The following is an 18,886-nucleotide window of genomic DNA, read 5'->3' as shown; positions in this document are numbered from 1 at the left end:
GCGGGTAGCAGTGCCCTATGTATGGGTACAGTCCAGACAATCTGACTAGAGTACACAGAGGGCGTGAGTGAGGTGGGGACTGGAGTGGGCCAAGCAGGAGCTCTAAGGGTAAAGAGGTAGGTGTGGTACTCTGGGAGGGGTGGCTTCGCTCCATCTTCCAGCAAGAACCTGTGTTTGCATAAGGCAGGCCTTGTCAACAGTCAGCCGTGGAAGGGGTCAGGTTTAGCAGCCCTTACTGTTTACTGCTGATTTATTGGCTCCTGATATATTCCAAGAGATGAGTATCAGGGTCTTCAATGTTTTACCCACTGCCATGCCTACAAGGATCCAAGGGAAGTCTCTAAACCCACGGCCACAAAGATGCTCTAAGTCAAATTTAGTGGGTCAGGAGACCAAGTGAACCGATGTGAAGAGAGATTTGTGGGGAGGAAGGGTCGGGTCAGGATGGTAAGGTTATGGGACACAGTGGGGATGAGAGTAGTCCGCGTGCATCGTGAACAGGTGTGAATTATCTAAGAAAAAATTTTATGAATAAAAATGTTTTAAATTCCAAATTTAAAAAAAAAAAAAAAAAGAACAGAACGTGTGTTTTGGGTGGATCGTCTGTGAGCACCCTGAGTGAGAGAGAAGTTAGACTCACGGGCTTTGGCTGCTTGGTCTCTAGGTGGTCCTGCCGACATGGCTGTCCTCCACGAAGGTCTCTTCGCTCATTGAGAGAATCTCCGACCCCAAGGACTTGAAGAAACTTCTCAGGACCCGAAATAATGTGCTCGTGCTTTACTCAGAATCTGGTAAGTGCTCCCCCCCAGCCCCCTCAGGTCTATCAGGGTGTGGTGGGAAGGGGAGGGAGAGAGCAGAGGGGGTGTTCTATTCTTCGCTCTCTTTAAAGGTGCATTTAGTTACTTTGGGAGGCCATATTTCAGTTCTTTCTTATGAGCATCCTATGGGAAGAATACTTTGGAACCTCTACCTAGCCTAACAGAGGGGGGGCCCGTGAGTGCTGGATAGACACCTTGACTCCCTGCCAGCCTCAGGCCCCAGTCCTGCCAGGGCAGGCTCCTTGGGAGCTGCACATTAACTACTAGGCTGGCCTGTTGCCAGTTGAGCTGGTCCCAGGCCTGTGGACATTTACCTGAGCAGGTGGTCCTGGTCTTGCCTGACACCCCGGGTGTCCTGCTGCGGGATGAGTTGCAAGACCGTCTTTGGAGTTGATTCCCAAGTTCAGGCCCAGCCACCTCTCCAGGAAGGAGCAGCCACCTGCCGCTCCTCTGACCTTGGGCTGGTGAGGGTACAATGGACAGTTTGCTTGGCTCTTGGCAGTGACTTTGGGGAAGGGCGAGTGGCTGGCCGTCCTTGTGGCTCCAGCAGAGTTAAGTGTTTTTGCTGTTCCTGAGGATGCCAAGTTTTCTCGTGTCCCGGAGAAGCATCAGCTAGTGGCTAGGCTCATTCTGGGCACAGATCCCCTTGGCAGCTCATCTGCTACACAGATCCCATTGGCACTCTGGGCTGATGGATGATTTGGCCGTGTGTCCCTCGCAAAGGCTGCACCCTCTGAGCATTCACGACATATGGCCGTTCTTGCCCCTTACTGCTTCCGTGGGTCTGCATGTATTTTGTCGAGCTTCCTGTTGGGAGCCCAGTGTGTGAGCCTGCTGTTTTTCTGTGAGTAGGGAAACTGAGGCAGTGGGAATCTCTGGGGGCTTTTCCTGTGTCTGGCCTATTTGTTAGTGATAAACTCTTTGGGGTAACCCCCTTGTAAACTGCTGGGTCCGGGCTGGTTCTCTAGGACAGTTCTCCTGACTGGGGCCACTTATGGCTGTCATTTACTCCTTGCCACAAGGGAGGCGGTGCAGACTGTCAGATCATCTCCCATTTATAAATGAAGTCACCAGGGATAAGGAGACATGACACTTGAGGCCAGCCACTCCTGGTGGTGGAGCCGGTCCCATATGGCATCTCTGCGTCTCATTCCTTCAGATAGAGTAAGGGGGAAAATGGGCTAACTCTGCAGTGCCGTGGTTTCAGAACCAGCACAGGTCTGAGACAAGTCTGGCAGAGAATGGGGGTTGGGGTTAATGATGGAATAGAGGGGTCACTAATGGAGGGAGAGCCTAACCATCGCTTTGCCCCCTACCTGGCCCAGTTTATTGGAAGTACAGCCCTTGTGCTGCCCCAGCATGCTGGGAGCAGGGCCCGGGCGATGACTTCAACTTCTCTATCTTGTCCATGTTTACTGCCCCAGACTCTGGCCTATAGTGGGTTCTCTTTCCCTCCCCCCCACCCTTCCAAGTAGCTTTTCCCTTCCCATGGTGGGGTGGTTTATACTGTTCCTCTTTATCCGCACCCCCAGCCCCACCCCACTGGTGTGCAGGGTGGAACAATGGCTTCCCCGATTCAGTGGTTTGCTGCCTCCTGCTGCCCTGGCTGGGGTTTCCTGGGAATGCCTCCTCTGAACCGCTCTGAGTGCGTTTCTTAAGCGATGCTTATTGTTCGTCTCTGTGAAAGGCCCAGCATGCCTCGTATTCACAGACAGCTCCCATTTCTGCCCTGGAAGAGGAGCGCCTCAGAGGCACATAATTCAGATATCATTTCTGCTTGGCTTTGGGGCATATCATGGGGTTTGGGGCAAGAGAAGGCAGAGAGATTGCTGTTCACCAGGATCTGCCTGCTGGGCCCTCTGAGTGAGTTCACAGGCTCGTGAGGAGGACACGACTAAGCGTTTGCCAGGTGGAGGTGTCAAACACCAGCTGTAAACACCCTGCAGTAGACCGGCAGAGTTGGACTCCTGATCCAGAAGCTTGTCCACAGGACCCTGCTGCCCAACAGTAGTTACCCAGAAACTCTGTCCAGACACCCAGACCAAAGAGGGACTCCTGTGTTCACCTGACTCTGCCCGTGGTCCAGAGCCCTTGGACACAAACGTTTGATCTTTCTTTCACAGAGGTGGCAGCTGAAAGTCATCTCAAGCTACTGTCCACTGTGGCCCAGGCAGTGAAAGGACAAGGCACCATCTGCTGGGTGGACTGTGGGTATGTACTGGGGACACAGGGCACACTGGCCGGGGTATGCTTGGGACCTCTAGTGACCGGGGCAGAAGCGAGAGTGTGACAGAGAGATCCCTGAGGTAACATGGGGTCACTTCTGCTTTGCAGAGGGAAGGTTTGGCTTCCCACTCCAGTCTGCCTATCCCTTGACCTCCTTTCTTCTCATTTTCCTGGAGCTCTCTCTTTCTTTTATGTCCTGCGTATTGCTTTATTTATCTTCTCAGAGCGTGGCAGGGCAGAGGGAGGCTTCCCTATTGAAAAACAGGAGTCTTGATTCCAGACATGCGTGGTTTTCAGGGCCATCTAGTTGGCTCGTAGTAGGTCTGCAGCAATAGCTGTGTGCCACGAGCTTCACCTCCAGTCCAGAACCTTCTCATTCCTACAGCACAGTGCAGTCAGCTGGCCACCAGACTAGACCGCCTGGCCCTGAGGCTGGCTCGGGCCTGTGCCGGTTAAGTTGGTGAGCCCTTACTCTGAGAACTAAATGACTGATGGAAGTGTGGTGTTGGTACACACTGGCTTAAGCTGCAGAGGAGGGAGAGAATAGCAGAGGAGAGTCATGTATGGAGGAGTGTGCATGCACGTGCACGGGTGCACATGTCTAGCCTCATGCCTCCAGATTCATGCCAACACTGGCTGAGCAGAAAAGACCGCTCACTGGGTGGCGACGGAGGCCTCAGCCGCTGGTTAACTGTAATTTATGGTTGGCTTGACAGCACTGCTACCTTTCAGGTGTCTCTGTCACCCCCATTTTACTAGCAGTGCTCCATGTCACTGGGCAAACGACAAAATCTATCAGAGGACACTTTGGAATCGTCCATAACTGAAGATGACAGTGCCTTTGCCAAGCCGATGGAGCCTTATTGCAGGGCATTCTTAGAGGCTTACCGGTGCCGGAGCGAGTGGAAGAGAGAGCTTTGATGTAGTGGCTCTTCCCTCTAGGTCTAGCCATTAGCTTTTACCAAGCACTTACTATGTGCTTTGAGGATTCACAGATGAATAGCTGTGCCTTCCAGGAGTGCAGTGTGTAAGGAAGAGGCAGACACACGAGCCAGGGCTTAGGCTGCCAAGTGAGGAGTGCTGTAAAGAGGCTCCAAGAGGCAGTTAGTCCATCCGGCCCGGAAAGGTCAAGGGAACCTTTGCAGAGGCAGTGATGTTCAAGGAGGGGAACAAAGACCTGAGATGATCTTGTATTCATATTGCCTTGGCTTTCCCTGCCGCGGCTCCCTGCAGTACGGCTCCCAAGCTCTGTCTATGGGGATGAGTGTCCTGCTTCCAGAGGGGTTGTGGGACCTCCAGAGTAGGATAGCTGAGCTGGTGGGACCAGGGGTCAGTGGGTAAAGCAAGATCAGCTTAGAGATTAGGACAAAATTGCAGTCTGGGCATCTGGCATTATCGCCAGTGGGAGAATACTGTGAAATTAATATGCTAGAATTGAACTCTAGGCAGAGGTAGGCTAGGGCTTAGAAAAGGTACCTTGTTCCAGAGGCAGGACTGGTCCAATTGCTGCCTCTGAGTTTATCAGATTTATCCTTGTAAGAGGAAGTACAATCTCAAATGTTAAAGAGCTTTAAAGTAGTTTAGCCAAGTAGGTAGATTATGACAAAGCCCATATCTGGCTCTGGGTTTGGGATCAGAGGCAAAGTACTGCCCAGTGACTCTTCCCATAACAGCCTAAGTAAGGGACAGCACTTGGGTTTGGATCCCTTTCAGCCACCCTGAGTGGTAGGTCTCAGGGACCTACCACTGTAGTTCTACTACTTGGCTGTTAGACAAGAAGAACCCAAGGGATGAGCTGGCTTCTGCCCTTCTGCCTACTCATTCCACTGCCTAGTCTTTAGAACATACCCTGCAAATCCTTAAGGCGCTCACCACGTGAACTGCTTGGGGCCTAGGCATTGGCTTTGTGCCACATGCCACCTGTCTGAGTCTGAGGATGAGACCCTCCTGTTGCTGGCACAAGTGTTTCGAGATGGCTTTCTGGTACTATCTGCTGAGGAGGGAGGAAGCAGCCTGGAGCCAGTGTTCCTCTTTCTGAGGACTGTTATAAAGCATCAGATGGTAGCAACCCCACAGTAAGTTCTGTTGAAGTTCCCATCTCAATCTCCCCGGCTAGACTTCCTGCCTTGGCTCTGGGGAAGGAGCTCTCCCCGAAGAGTGATTGGGGGTGGGAGTCACCCTCAGTCTATACCATGCTTTGCTGTGTTCTTCTGAAGTGTGAGGTGAGCTCAACATGGTGGCACACACCCGTACTCGGGATGCTGAGACAGGAAGAGTGTAGGCCTGTCATGGAGTGTAGTGGATTCTGTACGATTGCTGGGCAGGGGACCTGGCTTTGAGTTCCCACCATGGAACCTCTGCAAATCACCGCTTCTCTCCGGACCACATCATAACCATCTGTGATATGTGCCGTAGGCCCTTTCAGACTGCTCCCATCCCAAAACCTTCTGGTTCAGAAAATGCCCAAAGCTGTCAGCTTGCTGTGCTTAACTGTGAGCATGCGCCTTCCAGTGCCAGGGTCTGGTCTGGGGCCTCCTCCTGTTCTGGGTCTCCTTTCCTCTAGGACGTGCTGAGCTACTGTCCGTTGTCTGTCCCTCCTTTCTCTTCCTTTGCAGTTTACTCCCAGGGAGGAGCTGAGTCTCCACTACACCCATTCTTTGGGCCTCTTTTCTCCTTCCACAGATAGTTCTGAAAATGATTTTTCTGGCTTTTCCCTTGATTTTTACACCCAAACACACACACACACACACACACACACACACACACACACACACACACACCTGCTGATGCTTACGTGTTCCTCTGTTGCCGGCCATCACTCAGCACGTGGATCCTCTCTATGGATTTGTCACTTCTTCCTCCTCAGCTCCTACCTCCACAGCTGCTCAGTAGACTGGGAGTAGCTATGCTTTGGGTCACATGGGAGGGCATCGGTAGCTAGCTCCCTGGTGCTCTGGTGTGGCACTGGCCTGGTGCAGACCTGCCATCTAGGAGGTTGAACTGGAGCCAGCAGCAGACACTAGGCCTGGCACATTCGTTCTGCGGGCAGACTTTCCCCTCACCTGCTGCCTGCTTGCTTTCCCTGGAGTGTACGGCCACTGCCTAACCGTATTCCCTTTCTTCCTCTTTCCCATCTGCTTGGTCTCGCTGAAGCAGTAATGACTCCCCAGATGCAAGATTGTGGGCCTGCCAGGGCAGGTGGGATGTATTTTGAAGTCTTACATTTTCTTGTAAAGATTATTTAAATTTTGCATTTCCACTTTCTTGCCTAAGCAGGGCAAATGTTACTTCCCATGGGGAGAAAATAGACTCCCGTAAGAAATGCTATGCTTGTTTTTTGTGGCTTCAGGTATCTTCCGGCATATGGTATGCAATTGGGAACTCAGTTCTAACCGAGGAGTGAAGCCTTAGACTGGTGGTTCGCCGCCTTCTGATATGCAGCCCCCAGGTTGAGAACCACTGCCTTAGGTCTGGACAGGTAGACAGGGGGCTCTGGACCACCTGGGAGGAGAAGCCACAGTCCTCTCACTCTGGGTTCTTAGTGCAGTATCAAACCCGTACCTCACTGACTCCTTTCAGAGGCAGGCACCAACAAGACCACCAATCAGGATTGTTCTTGTAGCGTCTGTCATGGGAGAGTTCTCTGTCCTACCCAGATCTTTGCAGATTTAAGGGTCAACTGCTCCAAGACTGCTCTGCAGCTGTCCCCTTGTTGTCCCCCCAGCCACACCTTGTCCATGTTTGGCATCTGGCAGTCACTCTCATCTTATCCTACCTTCTGCAGATCAGACATCATTGAAGGTCCCTCCTGCTGCTGGCAGAGTCAGATCCAGAGCCAGCACACCTGCTAGCCAATAAGCCATCTCCTAGGACTGGTTCAGGGCACAGATTTGGGAAGATCCAATAATGCCTCCTCTTAGCCTCCAGTACCTTCTCTCTCTTCTTACTCTCACCTCGCCTGCCGCTCCTGAGTCTGACTCCTCAGCTTAAGCCATCTAATCAACAAGGTACCCCATACCTGCCGCAGCTGCCCCTACTAGCAGCCCCTCCCCCACCTGTGCACGTCTTTTGGGGTGTTGGATATGGAATGAGAGATGGGCGTGCACAGGCCTCTGTGATCCCTCCCTTGTTATTCTTTGTAGGGAAGGCAGAGAGCCAAAGGAAGTAGAGAGGGATGGTGTGTGGCCTTGATGCCTCCCTGCGGACTGGTAGCTGGTTCCTGTCAGCCAGAGGAGAACCTGGCTCTCTGGGACTTAGGGCAAAGCAGCTCATTTCTCTGCCTTTGTCTCCTTTCCCCCAGAGCCTCGGTCGTGAGCTGCAGGAGGGGGGGAGGCAGTGGATCAATTAATTGTTCTTAATCTCTCAACTCAGATCCTTTTAAGTCCCTCACATGGGTAATTTTCTTCCCTTCCTGAACTCTTATGACTTCTACTGTCTGAGCTGCACAATTAGTACTCGTTCACGTGCATACTTAGACACTCTTAAAAGACGGGATTGTCGGGGAGAGGGCAGAGAGCTCAGGGAGCCCCCTCAGGATTTGACACCTGGCAGGATTCCTGGTGCCCAGGAAGCCAGAAGTTCAGGGCCTTATCCGAGCAGCTCCAAGATTGCATCTTTTACTCAGCTCTCATTCCAGTCGGGCTATTGTTTGAATGCCAGCTGCTCTGGTGACCCTGAGGAGCAGCTGTGAGTGAAAGCAAGGCCGTGCCTTCACGGGCAAACTTTCTGACAGGGAACCGGAAGAGACAAGTGGTCAGACATTATTAGTACAGTGGAGAGAGAGAGAGAGACTGGGAGAAGCTGGATGCTAGGCTGTGAGGGAAGCCACTCTTGTCCCATCCTCTGACAAAGTATGTAGGAGGCAGGGGAGAGGAGAGAATCTTTGGGCAGTGTCACGTGATCTCAGGGAGAGGATTGTATAGTTTGCAACATGGAGCCTTGGGGTACAGATGGGTTATATTACTTTAGTGTAAGCCGGGCTAGGCCGCAAGACCACACCAAGGAAGAGACAGGGTGCTCCCACATTCCCAGCTCTCTCGCCCACATTGCTTGGTGTGAAGCTTTCCTCCCGAGTGGCTTTTGAGGTTTCAGCTCTGGGTCTCTTCCATGGCCTAGATTTCAACACAGTGGACAAGGACTTGGAGGTGGATTGGCCTGGGGCCCTACCTTCCTTCCTATCTTTGTGAAGATTTCAGGCCCCACTGGCTGTCAGGCAGGAACTGGGGCTTGAGGAGGCCACATGGCAGCCAAAGCACTGTTTGTTGTCCCACTTGGTGATGGGAAAGTGATCAAAGAAATGGTCGAACAGAGCAGAACACAGCCAACCGGACAGACGAGCAGTGTGGAGCACTGCCCTCTCTCCCAGGGACTTGACTCAGCACAGGGAAGGCTGCCTGGCCTGCTGCTGTTTGGCACACAGGCCTCGTCCGTCCAGCTTCACCATCGACTCCCCAAAGGCCAGGGTAAACTCAGAGCAAGAAGGCTGCTGTCAGAGGAGGCGTGGCGAGCATACTCAAGGCTTTAGGGCGAGAGGGTCTAGGCCAGATGCTGTGGGTTGCCTTCTGATATATTGTCCCATCCTGTCCTGCTCATCTCTGTCCCAGACTCAGCTCATTTCAAATCCTTTGCCAGCTATGTCCCCCCCATGATGATATTGTTACCTGCCCTTCCTTTGTGAGAGGGGCAGAGTGACACCTCCATCCACCTGCACCTCCCTTTATCCTTCCTTCCTCCCCACCCCCCCTTCTTGGTTTTTTAAAAGACTGGCTGCCCTGGAACTCACTCTGTAGACCAGGCTGGGCTTGAATTTAGAAATCTTGCTCCTGCCTTCTGAATGCTGGGATTATATGTGTGAGCCACCACCACCCAGACAGACGTGTTTTCTTAACCCGGAAATCTCGCTCTTACACTGGTGCCTGCAGTTCCGCTTGTCTGCTGAAGGCATTGCTCGGAGAATTGAGCCGGGTGGTTTAATGAGCCCATCTGTTCTGGGGCTCCTGCCCAGCTGTGGGAAGCTGGTGTGCCTACGTGTGGAAGTGGGGTGTGCAGACAGGTGGAAGAGGCAGTGACTTCCCACAGGTAGCTGCCAGACGTGGCACAACAATTTCCCTGGAGACCTGCTGCTGTGTGGTCATGGATCTAGTGGATGTCTGATGGCCAGAATAGTCTCACTGATTCCATTCAGACCTGCAGACATGGCCTTTAAATGACAGCCAGGGTGCTGGGTGACTGGATCAGCAGGTTGCCTTTGGCTGGTTGCAGGGAAACTTGGAGAGTGCTGGAGAGGATGGAATGATGAGAGCCGGGAGTCTCTAAGTGCCTGGGACAGGGAGGAGAGAGGGAGGAGAGAGAGAGAGAGAGAGAGAGAGAGAGAGAGAGAGAGAGAGAGAGGTGTGTGAGGGGGCAGGGAGACCCGTGGAGGCTGGTGCTGTCACGTGGTCCTTCTCACACTCCAGCATACAGCAGGATCACTCAGGAGTGGTGTTAAGACACATTTGCTCAAGTACCCAAGAGTCTTTGATGTAGCAGGGCAGGCGCCCTGGGGCCTTTGCCCATCTAATGAGTTTCTGGTTAGCGCTGGTCCAGGGATCACACCTGGAGACTTCATTGGCCTCTCTGAAAGGATACCAGTTAGATCAGGTCATGCACGAGTGCTTCCTGGACAGCGACGGGCACCTGAGAGGCCTTGCTTGCCAGGAGGGTTCCTAGTATATTTGCAGACACCACAGGAGAGGCTCCGCTCACCAAAGCGCTGCTCTTCTTCCTGGCTTTTAACAGATTTCAGCACTCCTCCACCATAGCAGGACATTGCCTCTTCCCAGACTGATGGCCTGTAGCAGGTGGCACATGTTCAGAGCCTCGCAAACAAAGTCCTGCTCAGGCACCATGTCCACAGATTTGGAAGCAGAAGCTCAGACTTTATAAAACTTCCCCAGGTGACAGACCATGGCGTGGAAGGGCCATCTCCCTCCATAGTCTTGAACTCTTGGGCTCAAGCAGTTCTCCTGCCTCAGCATCCCGATTAACTGGCACTAGAGTTCCTGGCTTGAGGTTGATATTTCTCACTACAGTGAGCTCCCTACCCCTGAGTCTCCCAGGTTTTCCCTGACTAGACCCACCCTTGAGGCCTTCTCAGGCAGCACATCCTCTCCCTGGCCAGCACGGACTGTACACCTGCCAGTCACTCTGCAGTTCCCTCAGAGCCACACTGCTCCTGGGAACTCCAGGCCGCCTGCCTTGTTCTTAGCCTCCTGCGGATTCTGTTGTCAGCATCTACAGGCTGACATCAGGCACCAAGTGGACCCCAACGTTTCTGTCTTTCAGTGATGCAGAGAGTAGAAAATTGTGCAAGAAGATGAAAGTTGACCTCAGCCCAAAGGACAAAAAGATCGAATTATTCCATTACCAGTAAGTACACACGGGCATTTCCAATCTCAGAGTGAGCGCTGAGAGCTTTTATCGGTAGTTTCAGTGAACAGCAGATTTTAGGTAGATTTAGTTCATTTCAGAATGATTTTTCCCCCTATACTTATTATTTTTTCTTAGAAAAAAAGATAGACACAAAGACATAGAGAGCAACGCACACAAGCACACACACATGCACACACACACATGCATGCACATGCACACACACACACGCACACACACAGGTGCACACACACATGCACACACACATGCATGCACACGCATGCACACACACACACACACACACACACACACACACACACACAGAATTCTGCACTGAGAGCTGAAGCATATCGAAGTTAATGCCTCTTCTTCCTTATTTGACAGGGATGGTGCGTTTCACATGCAATATGACCGAGCTGTGACGCTGAAGGTGAATTTGCCTCCCTCCTTCTCAGCAGGGTGGAGTCTGAGTGGACGCCAAAAGCTTGGCAGGTCTCCCCGAAAGGAGAAAGGGCAGGTTGTTCAGGGCTCTCTCTTCCTGACACCCCGAGGATCTTTATCATTAACTCCGATCGATGGCAGCAGAGATCGGGCTAAGTTCATAGCTGACACAAGGGATACCTCAAGCCTTGTTAGTGAACCTCTAGGAGTTGTCTGTCGTGGTAGGTGATATCATGATACTCCCCTCCACAGACCTTGGACTCCATTTGCTTCAAACCCATCTCCTCACTATGAGGGTACCCACAGTGGCCACACCCTGCCTAGGAAAGCATGGCGGCAGATTAGCCCTTCAAGCTGACGTGGCTTGTTCCAGGTGGCACGTGGAGGTCGCCCAGTGTCCCTGTCACAGTCCAATCTGTAAATAGGTGGAAAGCCTACATAAAGAGATGTGAAGTCCCAAACCTGCAGGTACCACCTGACTGTCACAGAGGCGCTGTCTTTCCGCGGCTCCTTCAGGAGCTTCTGCTGCAAACCAGTTATACGACTTCTGGGGGCCATGTATTTCATCTGGTTCTAACCTGAGCTGAACTTAGGTTCTCTAAGTCCCCTTTTCTCAGACAGGCATAGATCTCTGAGCTCCTGTCTCTTTCTCTTTTCTCCGCACACTGGAGAAGGAACGTAGGGCCTCATGCCTAGTTGTCTCTCTACCACTGTGCTACACTCTCAGCCCTGTCTCTCTGTCTCTGTGTCCATCTCTTTCCAGTTGTTCCTGTTGGCTCACCTGTGTGTGTAGCTGTCAGTGCTCAGCTCCCTTCTCTTGTGAATGGTAGTATGAATATCTGATATGTGGGATATCTGATAGGCCATCCCCAAAGGGTCATGACTCACAGGTTGAGCACTGTTGTTCTATGAACTCTCTGCCTGATTCTTTACTCTATTAAGACTCTTGTAGACACTAGGAGATGTATTCTGTGTTATAACATAAGCTAACATCCTTAGAGAGAGAACACAAGTTCCCCAGGAGCAAAATTTGATTGGCAAGCAGGATAGGGGAATTGCTAATACATTGATAAAAGAAAGACTGGTTTCTGTTTGGACCACTGGAAAGTCGCCCCTGGAATCATGGACCTGGAATGGCACCACCCAGAACTCTGTTAGAGAAGTAGCCAGAAGCTCAGGGACAGTTGCCACGGAGTGTCTGGTGAAGGGGGCAGAGCCTCTGTCATAGCCCTGTATGTAGGGAGTATCTCCTTCTGCATTAGCCAACAGATTGGAGAAGTAAACTGGGCATGGTGCAGGGTTAGAGATTATGCTTTCAGAATGAGCAGCCACACTCACAGGATCTCAAAATTCACAGGGTCAAGAGAGACCAGGGCAGAGTCCCTGAACCTCTCTAGGGCAGGGAAGGCATGACACTTACCCTGATTATCCGGATTCTGAGCATCCAGCTAGTGATATTCCTGTAACTGAGGGTGGGCTCTCAGGCACTGGCCTATCTCCTTGCAGTGTGGAAAGAACCCATGTGTGGGGTTGAGCATCAGTTAAAGGAAAATGATACCCACACCAACAGCAGGTTTCTAGCATGACTGCTCTGTTTGCTTTCTCCATCCATATCGTCCTTTTTGTCTTGTTTTCCCTTGATGCTGGGTAGAGGTGAGGAGGTTGTGGGAACTCTGAAGCTCAGCTCAGAGTCTAGGGATGGTACTCACTCCCCACAGAAGCTGATCCCCCATGACAGACTACTGAATTAGGAACCTCCTTCCAAGTAATGAAAGGCACCTCCATTCCATTTGGCTTACTTTATCCGGATGAACTTTGCAAGGGCTCAAGGAAGGGTAGATCTGACTTTTGCGGTGGCAAGATGGCTGTCCTTCCCTTTAGAGGGGGCCTTCGCAATTCCATTTGGTTAGACTGGAAGTGCTACAGGGAGGAGACCTGAAAGTATCTCCCACTTCCCCACAGTAACCCCTCCCACGTAGGAGGCTCCAGAAATGATAAACCTCATCAAGGCCCTCTGTGGCCAGTGTGTGGGATAAGTGCATAACCTCATTAAGGGGTGTTTGCCCCTCCCCTCAGACTTCCTTCTTTCTGACTTCTCTCACTACTCTCCAGCCCCCAGCTTAGCTCAGTGGAGCTCGATAATGTTGACTGAAATAAAAACATCTTTTTGTTGTTGTTGTATTTTGCTTGCATTCCGTGTCTGCACCATGTACAGGCAGTGCCCATGAAGGCTAGAGAAAGATGTTAGATCTGGAGTTTCAAATGGTTGTCACCTGCCATGTGGGTGCTGGAACTCAAACTGGGGTCCTCTGGAAAAGCAGGCGGTGCTCTTAATTAGTGAGCCAGTTCTGTTCAACTCCCCAAAATAAGCACTCTTGCTTCATCAAACTGGGACTCTTGATCCTTGTGTGGTGACCCAGGATGGTGGTTTCCCTCAGTCGTGAGTGGGGTGGGAGTGGGCTGTTTCTGGTACCCATTCCTGATTCTCACCAAGCTTCATCACCGTTTCCCAGACTGAGGAGAAAGAGAATCTCATTTCCACCTACACCAGTGAAGTGCCGTGGGAAGGGTAGGATGGTTATTCTTCTCCCCTTGGAGCCAATGGTTCATCTCTCAATGATGCTTTCCAGCACCATTACACTGACCCAGAAGTATCCAGGGAAAGAAGTGTCCCAGCATGTACCAGGCCAGGTGTTTCCTAGCCCGGGCTTCTCCAGCTCACACTAACCAGCTTCTAAGGTTCTGCCTCTCTTAGCAGCAGTGTAGAACTTGATTTCCCCAGTGGTAATGAGTGCTGTGGTTACTTGCTTAGGACATCAGCAGTGGAAGGGGTTAGGGAAGTGGAAGGACAGCTCTCCCTCACAGAAGCCTGGAAGCCTTTGTTCAGTCAAGCTGAAAGGCTTCCCGGGGAAGATTTACAGGTGAAGTGAGGGGTTGTCTCTGCTAAGGAAGCCAGCTTATTGTCTCAAGGTACAAGGTATAGGTGCATGGCCCCGTCAGCTGACCAGTGATGCCATGGGGAAGTACTGGGAATAAATTTTGGGCCCCTTAGTGGTAATGTCCACAGACAAGAAATGTCATTTCCCCTTTCAAGCAAGTGCCACCTGCAGTCTCCTGACTGGATATCCCCACAGGTATCAGAGTAGATTTCTGGGTCTGCTGCCTCTCCCATTTCCTTACTAAAGTCCTTTTTCCCCCTTTTGTTCTTTCTTAGTCTATAGTGGCCTTTCTGAAGGACCCAAAAGGTCCCCCACTGTGGGAAGAAGACCCTGGAGCCAAAGATGTCGTGCACATTGACAGTGAGAAGGTAATTTATTCCCCATTAGTTCTGATGGATGCTAGAGCCTCCTGGTTCCTGGGTGTCTGGAGGAGAGGAGCCCAGGAGCCAGCCCGTGTGTCTGTCCGAATGAGACCAGGACCCTACTATCTGATGGCCAGCCCTGGCTCCATACCACTGCTAACAGGCACTCCTAGATGACCGCCCATGAAGTCTCCATTCTCCACTGCCTTATTTAATGTGTTCTAAACACATTTAGAAGTTCCTTGGCAGAGTAGACTTAATCGCCCCCTGTTACTGTGTAAGGCAGATTTTGCTGGGATCAGTTTGGAACCACACCTCTCCCCCTCCCCCACCTTTCTGGAGTCACGTATAACTTTGAGCAAATTCTTTACCTTCCGAAGCAGCATTTTCAGAGTTGCCTGGGTGTGAGGGTGGAGGGGTGATCGTCGTTTGTGTTCATTATTTCTCAGTGATTTAAAGCTGTAATCTGCCTGACCCTCAGCCTTCCTGACCCCATGTGCTTCTGTAGAGTCTCAGATCTCATTGTTACAGCGTCTGTTTATATAGCCATGCATATATAGCATGTGACAACACGTGCTATCTTTAGATTTCATATGGTCTGAGGCAGGCAGTACCCCACCTCCAAGGTGTGTGTGTGTGTATGTGTGTGTGTGTGTGTGTCCAGTGTGTGTGTGTGTTTTGTGTGTGGGGGTGTGTGTGTGTGTGTGTGTGTCCAGTGTGTGTGTGTGTGTGTGTGTGTGTGTGTGTGTGTGTGTGTGTGTGTGTGTGTGTGTGTGTGTGTGTGTGTGTGTGTGTGTGTGTGTGTGTGTGTGTGTGTGTGTGTGTGTGTGTGTGTGTGTGTGTGTGTGTGTGTGTGTGTGTGTGTGTGTGTGTGTGTGTGTGTGTGTGTGTGTGTGTGTGTGTGTGACTGTGTGTGTGTGTGTGTGTGTGTGTGTGTGTGTGTGTGTGTGTGTGTGTGTGTGTGTGTGTGTGTGTGTGTCCAGTGTGTGTGTGTGTGTGTGTGTCCAGTGTGTGTGTGTGTGTGTGTGTCCAGTGTGTGTGTGTCCAGAATGCTTGTTACTTTCTTGATTTAAATGAAACATAACTTTTATCTGTCTCTGCCTCCTCTCACCTTTCTTTCATTTAAAATTGTTAACTATTTTCTTTTTGTTTTATTTTGGTTTGTTTGTTTGTTTGTTTGTTTGTTTGTTTTGAGACATGGTCTCTGTGTAGTCCTGGCTATTCTGGAACTCACTGTGTAGCCTAGGCTGGCCTCAAACTCAGAGATCCACCTGCCTCTGCCTTGGAGTACTGGGGTTAATGGTGTGGCTGAAATTACTGAGTATTCTTAATGCTTATTAGCCCAAAAGGAAATGATGGCTTTTTTACTTTCTAGGAGGGTGGGATCATATATGATCATTGTGGACCACCCAGAGATCGGTTTAAAGTACTATATGTCCACATTGTGAGGCAGAAAGTGTCAGGCTTGTCACCTAGAAGGTGAAGAGTTTTAGAAAGCACCCAGCATCAGGTAGACAGCACTTGGCATGGGGGTCAGGTAGAGCACGGTACAGGTGTCAGGAGGTGGCTTGAGTGCTGTGAAAAGAACAGCCAAATGGATTGTTCCACTGTGACAGAAAGCAGCTGCCTGGCACCCCTACCCACAGCGTCACATCTTGAACATCCTATTATTGTCTTCTGTAACTGTTAGAATATTAAGGGTTTTTTTCACCTCTGTCCACAGTCCTGTTGCTATTCTCTGGGATGTTCTCTCTTTTGCAAAAACAGAAGATATAGTTGCTTTTCTGAAGTTAGAATTCCCCACGAATAGCTTAAGGTTTAGTATTCAAGTTAAATTAATGGTTTAGTTTGTAAGCTTAAAATCCCTTACTTTTCAGCATTTTCCATTGTAACTCATTATTCATGACGTGGGCCTCAATCTTTTTGTTTTGTTTTGTTTTGTTTGTTTTGAAGACAAGGTCTCACTATGTAGCTATGGCTGTCCTGGAATTTAAAATGTATATCAGGCTGGCCTTGAACTGACAGAAATCAGCCTTACATGTACTGGGATTAAAAGCACGTACCATAATGCCTGCTGTGAGCCCAAATTTTTATAGGCTAGGTATAATCAAACCTTTCCCTCTCACATCTTGTATTGTTTTTTTTTTTTTTTTTTTTTTTTTTTTTTTTTTTTTTTTTTTTTTCGAGCTGGGGACCGAACCCAGGGCCTTGCTCAGTAGGCAAGCGCTCTACCACTGAGCTAAATCCCCAACCCCTTGTATTGGGTTTTTAATCTGCAGAGATCCCAGAAGATAATTTTAAAAGTGTTTCTACCCCCCCCCCTCCCCACCCCCCCACCCCCCCCAGTTAGGGCCAAGAATCTGTGTGAAGGTTGTTAGTATCAAAAAGTAGTCATGTTTTTGGTTCTAACCTCCCCCCAAAAGAAAAAAAAAATTAAAAGTTAAATAGAACTGTGAAGGCAGGAACTCTCTCATGCGCTTGTCTGGGAGCGAGTGTCCAGGACTCTCCAGGGCCACCTTACAAAGGCGGCCACAGCAGAGACGCCTGTCCAGCCTCTCGGTACCGATCTCGAATACCTAGCTTCTATCACCTTCATTGTTCGGTTGAAGTGTCTCTTACAATGTGCCGCTGGTTCCCTGGCTTGCAGACTCAGCATCTGCTGCTCCCGGACAAGCGCCATGATTTTTCCTCCCAGTGTTAAGAATCAGGCAGGGGCCTTGTGTGCGTTAAGCGAACTTCCTCCCCGTGACCTACATCCCTAGCCCAAATGCCCTGGCTTCTTAAAGCTCCCTTCTTGGGTTGTTACTTAGGTTAACATCCGCTTACAATTCTGTTTTATAGCAAGTGCCCATCTCTCTGTGGGTGAGAATAAGTCTAAGCTTTTCAGGATTTTTTTTTTTTTCAGAACGTTTTAGACTCCCGAAAAATTTAAATCTTTTTTTTATCTTGCTAAAAACAAACTTAAGTAATACACATTCACTGTTGAATATTTAGAAAGTATAGCTTATGCATAAAAGAAAGCTGCAAATCACCCTGTCTCTTCATTGAGAGATGGCCCGCTACTGATATTTTTGTAGGCTTCCAGGCTTTTAAGGTAATGCATACATAAATATTTTTACTCAGAAGAACGCCGTTGCATTTATATGCTGCTCCGTAAAGCTCCCCTCCCCCACTATGACAAGCACATCTCACGTGACATTAAATATGCCTCTCCTCTGTTTTAATGCTGCTGTCGGACTCCATTGTGTGGGATCTGCTGTCGTTTATTTACTTAATGCCATGTTGCTGTCAGTAAGCTGCGTTTTTAAATTTTCTCTTAGTTTCCTTATTATTCACAAGAAAAAGCCTCTAATTTTCTTCCGAGAAAACTGGTTAGAGGAACTTTCTGTGATCAAAATGTGCTCTGTTGCAGTGCCCCGCCGCAGCCCTCAGCCGGCTCGATTTCCTCGTGCTTCATTGGCTCTCATGGAGAGTGGGTCTGATTGGCTCTCATTGGAGAGAGGGTCTGATTGGCTCTCATAGAGAGCAGGTCTGATTGGCTCTCATGGAGAGCGGGTCTCATTGGCTTTCATTGGAGAACGGGTCTCTGACGATTCGTTCCAAGCCTCGGGACAGCCCCCTTTCTTCTTTATATTTACCACGTTTATTTAACAGATCACTTTACCTTCTCAAATAGTGTGCCGGGCACTGACCTAACTTTCATAAATACAAATGATCTGATTAAGACGGCCTGGGTTGTGGCCCAGGTTCTCACGTCCTTCTGAGCACTGTGGACGGTGGACCCATGGTGGTGCGAGAGCTGAGGGAAGAGACTACCAGGTGTGGGTGGGCTCACAGTCTGTTTCTTCAGCCAGCATACCCCAGTGGCCATGCAGATCCCTTTTCTGAGAGACAGTCACTCTCAAAATCACGTGGAGGGCTGGCCCGCTCAGTCATCTCTTGGAAAAATGGCACCTTGATGTCTTTAGCTTTTATAGGTGGAGCTGAAAGTTAATAGCTGGTCCTGGCGACCTCACCTTGCCCAGTGATTTGGAAGAACCAGTTGTCCTCTCCCAGACCCTGTTTCCTCCCTCTGGTGACAGAATGGTCTAGAATAGGACACCCAAGGTTCTTCCATCTCCTGTTGGGCTGTGGCTGAGTCTCCTCTGTGCCTCCTATCACTGGGTTCTGGGGCAAACGTGGCCTGAGTGTGTCCATGCTGTCTCCTTGTGTGTGACCTCCTGGTTTTTTTCTCTTTGTGCCTCAGGACTTCAGGCGGCTCCTGAAGAAAGAAGAGAAACCTCTCCTCATGATGTTCTACGCTCCCTGTAAGTGAATGGCTCCTTGGCCCAGAGTCCATTTAGGCTTTGCGTGTGATGGGCAGTCAGGGTTGCCTAGGGCGCTGGTCTTTCTACCTCATGGCCTTCCCCTTAGCCTTTCTGACTGGCTCCCACCTTCTTGTTGTCCTCCCTCCACCCTCTCCACAGGAGTTGGCAGCCTCCTGCCCTCTCCACCCTGAACACTGCAGGGTGTCCTGTCTAGTCCGCTATGCCTTCTTGAACCTCTGACCCCTGGGTCTGTAGAGCATGCTCTCCACCTCAGTGTGTGCTGTAGCCCTGCTGTAGCCCTGCCGCGAGCTCTCGGGCTTGCCACTCTTGCCCACCCCAAGCCTGTCTGCCTCTGGGACCCCAGCTCCCTCAGCACTGCCGGTGTC

At 50.5% G+C, this 18,886-nt stretch overlaps 1 protein-coding gene across 1 annotated transcript in view; it reads left to right on the top strand.

The window, feature by feature from the left end:
- The window catches only part of Pdia5 (protein disulfide isomerase family A member 5), an 85,647-nt gene that overhangs the window by 22,815 nt on the left and 43,946 nt on the right, over positions 1-18,886 (top strand). Inside the window, exons 2-7 of the mRNA XM_032900160.1 lie at positions 665-791; positions 2,942-3,029; positions 10,368-10,451; positions 10,836-10,881; positions 14,107-14,199; positions 18,440-18,500. Coding sequence (XP_032756051.1) covers positions 665-791; positions 2,942-3,029; positions 10,368-10,451; positions 10,836-10,881; positions 14,107-14,199; positions 18,440-18,500 — 499 coding nt within the window. The remainder of the gene's footprint in view (positions 1-664; positions 792-2,941; positions 3,030-10,367; positions 10,452-10,835; positions 10,882-14,106; positions 14,200-18,439; positions 18,501-18,886) is intronic.

Source organism: Rattus rattus, chromosome 4 (genome assembly GCF_011064425.1).
Source record: "Rattus rattus isolate New Zealand chromosome 4, Rrattus_CSIRO_v1, whole genome shotgun sequence".
NCBI classification, from domain to species: domain Eukaryota; kingdom Metazoa; phylum Chordata; class Mammalia; order Rodentia; family Muridae; genus Rattus; species Rattus rattus.
Note: the sequence above shows the minus strand (reverse complement) of the source record. Positions and strands in the feature narration are given on the sequence as shown.